The sequence below is a fragment of the Puntigrus tetrazona genome, chromosome 20 (genome assembly GCF_018831695.1).
Source record: "Puntigrus tetrazona isolate hp1 chromosome 20, ASM1883169v1, whole genome shotgun sequence".
Classification (NCBI taxonomy): domain Eukaryota; kingdom Metazoa; phylum Chordata; class Actinopteri; order Cypriniformes; family Cyprinidae; genus Puntigrus; species Puntigrus tetrazona.
Window position 1 is genome coordinate 7,609,124 of NC_056718.1, and position 12,844 is coordinate 7,621,967.

The 12,844-nt window shown below is 38.6% G+C and overlaps 2 protein-coding genes across 2 annotated transcripts in view; one reads left to right on the plus strand and one right to left on the minus strand.

The window, feature by feature from the left end:
* The window catches only part of LOC122324531 (forkhead box protein N3-like), a 12,443-nt gene extending 992 nt beyond the window's left edge, over window positions 1-11,451 (minus strand). Inside the window, exons 1-2 of the mRNA XM_043219038.1 lie at window positions 11,287-11,451; window positions 7,685-8,241 (exon numbers count right to left, since the gene is read on the minus strand). Of these exons, the coding sequence (XP_043074973.1) occupies window positions 7,685-8,227 (543 nt within the window). The 5' untranslated portion in view covers window positions 8,228-8,241; window positions 11,287-11,451. The remainder of the gene's footprint in view (window positions 1-7,684; window positions 8,242-11,286) is intronic.
* The window catches only part of LOC122324529 (leucine-rich repeat-containing protein 52-like), a 106,671-nt gene that overhangs the window by 62,891 nt on the left and 30,936 nt on the right, over window positions 1-12,844 (plus strand). The window lies entirely within an intron of this gene.

The following is a 12,844-nucleotide window of genomic DNA, read 5'->3' on the forward strand; positions in this document are numbered from 1 at the left end:
TATATATATATAATATTAACAATATTCATATGCAATATTCAATGTTCAATATATGCAATGCAATATTCTAGTCTCCAGTAATGAGATTATGAGTTTGTCCATCTTTATAAAATATAAATGACATTTTTATAAAACTAAAAAAATGTAGCTACAGATGATTAAATAATTCTACATCAAAATTCACATTAAAATACAAAATTTAGAAATTTTTTAAATAAATAAAGCTATTCTTATAAAAACAGTATCTTTTCTCATTTCTGTCTTTCTCTCTATTCATATTTTATATTTTTTCTAAATCATTCTCTATACTTTCAGTATTTCTTACTTTCATCTCTATTCTAATCCGCGCTCCTAAAAATGTTTGCAAACTCTTGCATTTTTCCTCTACATCCTTGCAACAGAAAATAAATAGATTTTCATAGTTTTTTTTGTAAATGCCCTTTAGTGATGTAGGATTTTAAGACCGTGTTGCCAAATCTTTCCAGAAAAACACCTAGCTTCACCAAAAGAAGCTAAGCCGAGCAACACCACTGACACAACCACGGTCAATAATTTAGTTCAACACCAAAATTGGTCCCAATAATGAGGCTCATGTAAAAAAAACTTGGGTTTGCTAATGACCTGTGTAATCCTAATTAAAGAGGATTCCTTTGCAGAGCCTGAAGCCATCCAGAGTAAAGCAGATACAAAAGTAAAAGCTGATGACATGATAAATTGAGACAAGTTCTGTTCCCACAGCGCAGTCCGTGCCAGAACTGTACCCAGGACAGAGTGTGTGTGGGTGTGTGTGTGTGTATGAAAGCTTGCGTGTGCATTCATACCATCTTACGAGTGTATATGCTGTACATGATCACCAGTGACGAAGGGTGGCCAGATCAAGCCCCGCTGAGATGCAGTCCCACAAAAATCGCACATTCTTGAGCAAACCGTCTCTCTTGGCGTTCACGCACCATGTTTATTCTGACACAGTCAGCGCACGCCGAGATCATACGCAAGCAATATGGTGTCCCCCACGAGTGCAGCATACGGCCACGAGGCGTGAGGAGACCAAGCCTTGGAATCAAATCAGTGACTCAACCTTGCGCAGGAAGTGAACAGACTCACACATGCCATCATATTTTAAACAAAGTGACCTTTTATGTGACTGCGGTTAATATAGCACTGCAGTCTATTTCGACCTACTGCCTGTTAACTACAGCGAAAGGTTCCTGTCACAGAAACGGAATAATAGGCCTCTATAACACTGAATCAAATTGCAGATGAATAAGTGGGTGGAGCCACAAATATAAAATCGTAAAGATTGCATGAATACGAAATGTTTTATTTGCTGTAATTATTCAAATGTATTCAAAAAGATGTATACAAAAGATTTTTAAATATTGATTTTAAAAATAAAATAAAATAATGGTTAAAACCCATCGATCTGCTTCAGAGGACATGTGATAACCCCCCGAAGGCATATAGGTTAGTTATATATCGCAGTACTTGCATATATATATTTGTTTTATGAAATTTCAAAATAATGGCCACTATTCACCCGCATTACCAACCTTGGAAGAGCCAGGATATAAGAGCCAGACTTTATGAAGAAAGTAAAGTCATATACACCTAGGATGGCTTCGGGGTGAGTACAATATGGGGTAATTTTTATTTTTGAGTGAACTGTTCCTTCAAGTGTAAGCATCAGACAGGGGAGAAAAAGGCAGTGAACCCCCTAAAACTGTTCTTAATTATGGAGACAACAGACAGCCAGATACCCTGCTGAGGTTCTCTTGTGTATCAGGCACCTGAAGCTCTGCCAAGAGACTCTTTAAGTGCAGACAATTGACAAAAGAAACTGATTTCCATAATCAGATGGTAAAGATTTCTAACACACAGATTATCTCATTTAACAACACTTCTCACCCTGACAGACTTGTATTCAACACAGATTCAGACACACTGCTCTGGCGGTGAAAAGACCTAATGATGAAGCACTTATGGGGCTATATCTGTAATAGACTAACAGACAAGTCAAGCAATCTCTAAAATTGCTCAATTGTACAGCTCAAATGACAGCATTAGCTGCAATTATCCTTTCATCTGTTCAGTGTTAGTCTTGTTAAAAGCGTTAGTCCCAACACGGATCCTAAGAGCTAGAACAATTCTGCTAGGTTGTGTTTTTGACCACAAAATTACATTTCTGTCATTGTTTACTCACACTCAAGTTGTTCCGCTTTACTTTCAATCTGTCGTGGAACACAAAGCTGATCGCTTCTGAAACGGTGCATCGTTCATTGTTCAAAAATAAACAGCAATACTGCGAAATATTATTACAAAATGATTTTAGATTTGTATTTGAAAATTTTATTTACTGGTGTGATGACAAACTGAGATTATTATTAATAGCAATGTTGAAAAGAGTTGTGATATCTCATAGTTTTTGTGTAAAATGACATACATTTATTTAAAACTAATATTTTAAATGTCTTTACTCTCACTTTTGATCAAGTGAATGCATCCTTACTGAGGAAAAATGCTTTCATGCCATAGATTTTCTTTGCACATTCATGATGGTTCATGTCATATCCTTCTATTTAGTTTATTAGTTCAGTACATAAAATCTGTCTAAATTATTTGTCCATAAATCTGACTGATCTGGTTTTCACACAGCCATCATATCACTTCAGAGGACTTGAAATATAGCTCAAAATGCTTTTTTTTATACTTTATGAGATTTTGCATGCTTTTTGAACTTGAAAGCTTCATAGCAATCTGTACAATTCTTCCAAATTTCTCCTTTTTGTTGAGGGTGAGTAAACGATAAGGAATTTTTTATGTTTTGGGTGAACTAATCCTTTAATCATGCATTCCTTTTGCAGGATACAATGTGCTAATAATTGTTTCTTACAACTATTAGAGCAAATACAAAACAGTGTAAAAACCACCCAGTGAACATTTTCATGTCATTTTAAATGACTGGTCAGTGAGTCATGAGTCAAGCCATAACCATAAAAAACATTGACAGCGTTCCCCTAAAAGTTTCATCAAATGGTCTTATCATCTAGACCAAATCTCTATGTGTGACGTATAGGCAGAAGTACTAACCAGTTTACAAGGCGAATGTGCAACAAAGTGAAATGGCCTTAACAAAAAAGGTAAAGCAACGATGTCAGAGGATTTTGAAGATGAAGGAAAAAATGTGAAAAAACTGTCATAAGTAGCATTGTATTGTCAAAATGATCTAATTATTATCTATTATGATCTATTATTAAAATGTTTCGACATTTCTATCTATCTATCTATCTATCAAAACTTAATTTTTGATTTGTAATATGCATTCTTAAAAATTTAATTTCATTAACTTTTAAAGGCAATTTTCTCAATAATAACTCAGATTCCAGATTTTCAAATAGTTGTATCTTAGCCAAATATCATTCGGTCCTAACAAACCATACATAAAGGATGATGATGATGCATAAATCTTTCAGATGAAAAAATTGAGCCTTACGAATAGTTTTAGGCTCCAGGGTCTTTCTGAAAAAGTACACAGACGAAGTACTAGCAATGGGTGACTTTTCCAACATGACTACACAATGAGCCAAATCGCAGATGTACATCACAGAGCTGGTGCAAGATGAGCATTGGTGTTTTTATTAGTAAATGAACAACCGTTTCACAAGACATTTCTGCCAGGGACTGTGTAAAAACTGCAAATTGGACCTTCAACCCATGTTGAAGTCCACTATATAAAGAAAAATCCTGGAAAGTTTTCCTCAAAAAACGTATTTCTTTTTTTCGACTGAACACAGGAATGACTTGGATGACATTGGGTGAGTAAATTATCAGGGAATTTTTAATCCTGGAAGTGAACAAATCCTTTAAGTGCAATATTCAGATTCCAGAAGGTGCTGACGTCCTGGGAGTCAGCGCTCTGCTCTGTGTCTGCTATTGATCGGCAGGTACCGTGGTGTCAGCATCAGGATCCCCGAGGAACGGTCACGTAACCCTTGGTAACACGGCGCAGCCTACAAAAAAAGTCAGCCGCGACGGTGACGTCAAAGGTAGGTTTGCGTGCAAATCTCCCGCAGCTTCCCTCGCAACCAACATCTGTCCACAGGGAACACAACAGCTGGCCAGGGAACATGTCAGCGAGCAGGCCGGCTTTATCTTACATCAACCTGGCTTTCAGAGCGAGGGATAAACCGTGTCACGCGGATCAGCGTTATCACTGTAACCCCTATATAGATGGGCACTGGAGAGCAGGGATCAGAGAAAGATTTGTATATATGACATATTTCTTTCTAAATAATTAAACTTCTGAACTCAATTAAATGTCTGAACAAACACCAAGAACATCACCATTATAGCGCTGATAGTACGGAAAACGGCGGAAATGCCAGTGTGTGCTCTTCCATCCTGCCGTTCTTCAAAAATGACTCTACCGCTACCTGTTCAGCTGCAATTCTATGTGTAATCTCGTCTTGTTGCTATGGAGATGACATCAACAATGGAACAGACACATTAATCATCAAAGCTCCCTATGTGTAAACGCCGATGCATGTGTGTGAAACAGGCTTTGTAAGGGACACAAGAGCTCCGGAGATCCACCCATATAACCACCACTCAGGTGCCAAGTTCAGATCCTGTGTTCACAACAGTGCCATGGAAACAAATGACAGGGTGTCATTTCTAGAGCGCTCACTCTCCACCAGTCACTGCACATGCAGGCATGAAACCACTAAAGAGTTGCACCACTCTAGTGTACCGAATTTTAGTGCAAAATCACGCTTGAGATTTCACGTAAGCAGCAATACCAAGGTCATGGTTTTGATTCCCAGGGAATGCATAAAGTGGGCAAAATAACCTTGAATGCACTGGAAGTTGCTTTGGATAAAAGCACTTGCCAAATGCATTAATTATGAATCGAAATAGTTATCGAAAAGCGACTTTTATATAAAAGTTGCTTGCGGTTAAGTTAAAGTGTATATTTTTCTGTATTTTCATTCCCTGGAAATTTAACCTATGAGCTTCAGCTAAGCTACATGAAAAAAATGCTATTTGTTTGGTATAATTTAAGATGCACTATTACCAGGCAGAGAAGCTAGGGGAAAAGAGATGAATTTTTTGTGCACATTTCCTTGTGATTATTAAAGCAGTCATTTTACACCCCTGTGTGAAAAATGTACCTTACGCTGTCTTTAAGCCATTGTCTAGGTACATTTTACATAAACATGGTTGAACTGCCCCATGCAACACTAATTTTGCTGTCGAATTTGCACAGTTATCTGATTTGCATAATTCCTTTGTGAATCTGGTGCTAAAACAGGGTAGACAGCATGTGCAAATGACGCTAGCAGCGGGTGCAACTCATTCCCAATCCGTAAAAAGCAAAACCAACATTTTCTTGAGGTCTGGATCTCTTAATTTGATTCTCCTCTTGGCCGAAATTAATTATTCCTCCGTAAACCCCTGGGGATTGCGCATCTATCAAATGTTTGTTTATTCAGACTCTTATTTTGCTGGTTTAATTTGCCCCTTACTGTCTCATTATGTAGAGTGATGCATGATTGCATAGCAAATCCACAATGAATCTGAAATTAAAACAGACTTAAAATAGTCATCTCATTCATTAAGTAGGCCAATGAGGCTAGAGAAATTAAATCAAATAGCAAATGAACAGGCGTACGGCTGATCATGACTTTGTGACCTAACTGAAACTTTTCTAAAAAGTATGAAATAAACAACTCTGAAAAACTTAGGATACAGCGCTAAATGGCAGAAGCTCTGCCAATATTACTGTTGTCATGCAATGTTAGCTGTGTTTGCTAAGGTTGTCATCACTGTTATTGATTATTATACTAAGACTTGAGGATTTGAACAAACCCAAGTGATTTGAGTAATGACCTGGCAGACAATGAAAGAACCTAAAAACTATAACTAAACACTGTAAGGCACTTTCACCCTAGTAAACACACAAAACCATAGCATCATGGCAACAATTTCTGCTAATTCAAGTACTGTACCATCCAGATCAGATTTATATGAAATCTGTTTTATTTTTTATTTTCATTTTTCTGGATTCATATCGTATCGACACAAGCAAAAAAAACCTCCACTAACAAGAACGGCATATTCACATTTTGTTTAAAAAAGGAATAAAAGGGATATTGTTTCATTTTGTTTTTATGCATTTCCTATGTGAATAATAATGAATTTGAAACTTCCCTGAGATATTATGAGGCTCTTTGTGCAATAAAGAAAAAAAAAGAAACCTTTAATTCCAAAAAGCCCAGAGCTCAAACTTACACAGTTCATTTGAATAAAGAAAAACCAACTCGACACTGTGAGTCTCAGCAAGGCACAAATAAATTTCGGATGGCAAAACTGTTAAATAAAATTAGAGGAGTGCATTAGAAACAAGCGTTAAAATGATATCTAGAATCACAGCAGATGAAAAACAGCCCCAGTCCTTTGAGGAAAGATTTTAAATTGAATTTTAACTCAATATTAAGCAATCCTAAACAAAGAACATGTGGATTGAATTCCTCAAGTTAAATATTTTGACCGGGTCAACCAAAGCTAATACTGCAGACAGAAATGTCCTTATTATTGGGGCAGGAGTGAAGGGGTTAAATCGAGCAACACTATACTAGCATCAGTGGATTAGCCATTCCCAGCCAGAACACTTTCTCACACACATACACACACACAAACACATCAGTTTCTCTGTTGCTACAGCAACAGCTTACTTTCCATGTCAACTGCAAAGCTGTTTCTATGGAGACACATATACAGAAAAAATTCTTTGCTCCGCAGCCAGGGACCAGATGGCAGTGAACTGTAAGAGTCACATGGAATGGCTTTACTGTTCTGACTAACTTGCAGACACAAGCACACCACAAACACACACACAGAGGGAGTATCCACTCTTAACGCATTTATCGGCCTTTGACTAGAATCCGTCAATACTCAGTGAGCATCTAATGAGTCCCAATTCATAAGTTCCATCCCCTTATCAAACAATTATGAAATATTCTCTTATAGGAATCAATTCATTCAACATTTACTGATAATAAACTTGAGATAACAAGTCACACCCTTGAATACTGACACATTCTGCACACTCCTGCAAAGCCTCTTAAATAAAAAGTTAACTACACTACAACTTAACACTGTAAAAAAAAATACAGCAATGTTTAAACAGGCCAAACCTTCTTATCTATATTGTATTATAAGATTTGGCCACACGTTCCAATAAGGTTAAATGCATTAACATTTATTATTGCGGTAGATATTGTGAGCTAATACTGAAAAATAAACTCTTTACTTTTTTTATGATTAACAAATAAAAATAGAACATTTGTCAAATTGATTCACTTATTTTATGAATTGGCTCATTGCTAATCTGAACAGTCAGATTCACTGCAAATGAACTGTAATTCCCAGCAGCACCTGACAAAGGCGTTTATTATTGCCTTGTCTTGCAAATCTATGAGGTTTGAACTAAAAAAGGCTCTGTCTAGCAATTTTTTAAAAACAGCTGTTTTCAGGACACTGAAAAATGATGAGCAAATGTTTAGTACTGCTAAAAAAAACTGAAGTCAAATAAAAACTGTAAAAATGAAATGAAAACTAGAGCAAATTAAGGTCAGCACTTTGACTCAATGCATGACTCAATGCAGAGCGGTTTTGGCATCCTTACCTGACTCCTGTCCTTGTCCACTTTCTTAAAACACTTATTGAGGGACAGATTGTGCCTGACTGAGTTCTTCCACCCCGTGGGGGCGTTGGCAAAGTAAGGGAAGTGTTCCAGGATCCAGTTGTATATGTCTTTAACTGGCAGTCTCTTGGAGGGGGCATCTTCTATGGCCATGAAGATGAGGCAGCTGAAGGAATAAGGGGGTTTGCAGTTCGGGTTTTGCTTGGCGTCGTAAGGGAGGTCCGAGTGGGCGGGGGAGGGAGGGGTGTCATCGTCCAAGTCCTGGACGGGACTGACGCTCCTCAACACGGGGTCCCCGAAGCTGTTGAGCAGGTTCTTGCTCTCGTGGAGCCAGTTGAGGTTGGTGAGCTCCTCGTCCTCCATGCTGCCCTTTTCCAGTTTGATGGTGGGAAGAGCCAGGTCCATCTCCTCGGCCTCCTGCAGGGCGCGCGTGATGGAGCTCGCCTGATAGAACTGGCTCAGGCCGTTCGCGACGCTGACCCCGGAACTTTCCGGTTTCTTACTGGGAGGCATAACCGGACCCATTTAGACCAAGGCTCCTACGGAAGACACCAGAGAAAACACCATCACATTTACAGAAGGTCAAAGGTGAAATTAAAACACATGAAGAGCAGGCTTCACACGCGAGGTATTTCTCAATCGAATCCACTATTGTACAAGTTAACAAACCGACAAGTCTTGAAGGATGACTAAGATCATTTGATTTTCAGATCACTGCAGGAAGCCCCTTTTTTCCATCCAAGGGACAAAACATTCTCTGAGAGCACAAAAGAACGAGACTATGGGAACCATCCTACTCTGTCAACAGCAAGAATGCACGGCACACAAGTCTGCTCTCGGAGATGATGGAACAGCTATCGAGCAACCGAAGATGCCTTGCTGTACTGTGAAATATTTCAAGTAAATGGAATATAACGCTCAAGGTCATCTACAAATGATCTGCTCTGTTTTATGTTTTCTCAATTGCTCTTTTTATAGTTGCCATACACAGATAAAAAATACAGATATCAATACATACATAATGTGACAAACAGTACTGTAACGGTACGAGCATTTCGTATCACGATTATAGTGACCAAAACTATCACGGTTGTCAGTATTATCAAGGGATTGCTAAAATATGGTAAAATGTTCAAATCAGCATATCAGAATTATTTCTGAAGAATCATGTGACACTGAAGACTAAAGTAATGAATAATGAGAATTTAGCTTTTCCATAACAGGAATAAATCATTTTATATTTAAAAACTATAATAAAACATTACATCTAAATTTGTAAAAGTATTTTACAATATAACAAAGAATAAAATCTCATTGAATGTTTATGCATTACTTAATATTCGTGAGGCAAGTCTTGGCCATTTTAAGATGTCACCGCAACCAGCACAAATGACAGCCATAGTATTACTAATCTAAAAATGACTGACTATCTATTTCAATACACAAACCCTTAAAGAACTGGTTGTGACAGAGGGGAAAGATATTATAGGGGCATGTCAATCACTGAATCAAATACTCCGAACATGACACCAGAAAAACAGTCTGCGACCTTCCCTGTGATCTGTCACAAAGATCAATTTATGTGGCGCTGTCTTTCCTTCCTGCCTGCCTCCCTCTCTCTCTCTCTCTCTCTCTCTCTCTCTCTCTCTCTCAACACACCCAGTCTATCTGCAAAAGCAATTACTAGAAAGTCACCATCAAACATGATACTGCCGAAATTATTCTACGAAAACACATCAAAATCAAACTCTGCCTGCCCTCTTCAAAGAGCAGATTATGTTTTTCTAAAACAATGAGACCTCTGCTTTACACTGATTGTCATTCAGAAAGAGAAATACTTAAAGATTATACTTCAGCGCTGCGTAGAGAGCAGCATTTTGAAGTGGAACGAAATCACCTCTTGTTCAAACCAGCCATCCTCGCATTGAAATGCAACGCGGACACTAAAATCATTCATGAAAAAATCAATGTACTGCATCTTTCCAATGAGGAGCGCTCATCTCACTCAGCCTCCGATGGGGCGCTCCGGTCCCGTGAGCCGCTGCACAGGAAAATTATATTACAGCTGACAGTAAAGTAATTTAATTGCACTGTTGCCATGACAACGATGGGCTCTGTTTAGGCCTAATTTGCTGGCAACTGCCAATTGTGTCCCGAGAGACCCGAAACATCATTCTTGACCATTATTTTCGACTTCAAAGAAAGTTTTTGCAAAATACTTCTGAGTATCACACGATACGGAAGAGCAATGATGTGCGCTATCTTTTCCTGGGAATTTATTTTAGAACTAAGTTTGCTCTCGGGTTAACATTTACAGCAAAACACGCAGTATTGAGATTTCATTTAACTTAAGATGTGAGAGGGTCGCTGTGAACATAGAAAGCTCATTTGTAAGCTTTCGGAATATCCTCAAAATGCAAACCTTCGCATGGTCTGTTAACCCCATCTGCACCAAAATGGGCCTAAAATAAAATAAAAACACGTGAGTTGCGAATGACACATTATACTCGATGTCCAGGTTCAGGTTGGTTTCTGCAGGATTGTGTTTCGCTGGCAAATAACTGTAAATGTGCTGCAGTCGTGCGTCCAGATGACAGCAGAAAGCCAGATCACAGAGGGTGGGTTAAAGCTACAGATAATTAGGCATGATGCTCTGATCAGAGCCCAAATACCATCTGCCTGTCTAAATCAACATTTGTTTGGCAGCCTCATCATAAATCAGTGATTAAACACATGCATACAAGCAGTTTGCATTTAATATAGTCATATACAGTACATCTGCATATGTGAGTGACCGGCCGTTGGGCTTGAATAAATTAACGTCCACCCGTGTCTGCCATGTGTTAAAATGCATAACGATATTCTATAATCGGCTATGTTCATTTACATGCCAGTGTGAGTGACATAACAAAGACAGCACGATGACAAAGAACAGCACTTTGTTCCCTCATCACCCATCTTAACATCTGACTATTAACCACATGCACAAGTGCCAAGAGAGATCTTCTATTCAAGACGCAGACGCGGACCGTCCTGATATTACAAGCCGGGCGACTGCCAAACTGTCATTGTTTTGCTCGCTTGATTGGGAGAGCTGCGTTAAAACAAGCACGAAACTCATTTAAAGTGGGTGAAGAACAAGTAATGAGTCTATTCATGCTGGTAATAAATCGCTCACTGAGTCACTCAGCCACAAAAACAAGAAAAAAGTAAACTTTATGCGCAACTTGACTTCTAATATGTCACATTCTCAACAAATTAGACAAAACTGGACTGATGCAAAATTCGTTAGTGGTTGCCCAGTGGTCAAAAACTCCTCAGTAAGTCTTCTCTTTTCAGGAAAACCTGTTGATGAATTAGATGTCAATCGAGGTTAAATGAGAGCAGAAGAGTTTGTTTTGTTGCTTGAGGGTAAAAGTATTAAAAAAACAGAACCGCACTGTAATAAATAGATTTAAGAATACTTCAGCTTTACATCAAAACGATTGCCATCCATCCCACAAGACCCCCGTTTCCTTACATCACACTTAATATCAACCTGACATATAAATGGGCCTTTGAGAAAGTAAAAATAAACTCTGTACCTGCCCTGAGATTTCATTCATAAGCTTGGCGTAGGCTTCTCCCAGCTCTTGTGACAAACACTTTTCTTCCCTCTAGACAGAAACACATTTATATGTAATCTCACACCACGGTACCCATATTTCCAAGGTACTCCAAAGTACGTAATAGCTCTCTTTTGAGGGTATAAACACTCCACAGCCTACGTCAAAATCCCGGCAAGCCTTGACTTGGAGTGTTTACCTGTAAGAATTCTCTCAAAGGGTGTGACCTGCATAGGCTCCTCCTTCTGTGGAATCACATGTCATGCCCTACTAACCTAACTGGCGAAGCCCCGCCCCCCCTGCGCGTCTGATTGGACGCAGGCCCGTGAGCTCCTATGAGCTGCAGAGACACGTTTCAGCGAAAACAGAGACAAGAAACGTCATTTACATGAGAAAAACAAACTTGGCTGGAGGACTCCTGGCGTTTTCTTGAAGCCAGCAATCCACATCTTCGACGCTATAAAAACAAATCCAGTCTTGGTCTCAGCTCGAACAAAAAAAGTAATGTGCTGTCAATACTCAAGGGACGAAGGAGAGGTGAAAGGTCACATTCTCTCTGCCACAGAGGCAGTAAATAGCTGCACTCAGGCTGTTTTTAAAGCGCCTCTCTTATCACTCCACAACAGAGAAGTGGCAGGTAGAGATTTCATACGGCTCAAAGCGAAAACCATGTCCAACTCAAAGCCTCGACTAAGCAGACACAAAACAACCACTCTGCGTTCAAATAGCCCCAATTACACAAGAAATAATCAAAGGGCTTTAATCTTGGCATGAAAAAACATTACAAAAGTTGCAGCGAGTCTTTTTATCCCATTTGAAACTACAGCTTTTAATTACAGCTGGTCTGTGCGGCTCTCTGCTCACAGTATTGTTATGCCCAGAGCCAAGTATTGAGCAAGAGTTTCCACAGCTTAACACGGTTATCATGGGTTAGTACTTGCAGAAATGATTTATAACTACTCTTTTGATTAATCTACCCTAGTGTTTTTATTCAAAGCCAAAAAAACCTTGTGCACAGACAGTCTGTGAACAATTTCACTATGAGATGCCGGTTCACACAAGTGACTCATGAGCTGTCTGAAGCATAACTTTCTTTTCATTCTTAACCAGGAATGTTTCATGTTTAACACAATTTAGGGATTGTTACTCAACATTCAAGAGGATGTTTGACAAAATATGTAAACTTATAAAAACTAGTTTTGAGACACGGCCTTCTCTCTTATCTGCCCAAGAGCAGAGCCTCATTTACCCTCTGTAAAAGCAGACGGTATCTTAAACTGTATCTAAACACATCTGGTATATTAATGAATGTCAGACTAAATGAAATCTCCTTTCCAGTGTTGAGAAAGCTACTCTGAAACCATATCTTGCCGGTCTAGACTTTAAAGTAGCCACAGTAGTCAAGTCACTAACCTCTTACAAAAAGACAAAAATTCTAAAATAAAAGGTCTGAAGAATGTTTTTGCATATTTAAAAACACTATATACAAAGTTTTTTTTTAAGAATACATTTTTATATACATACATCATACATATAT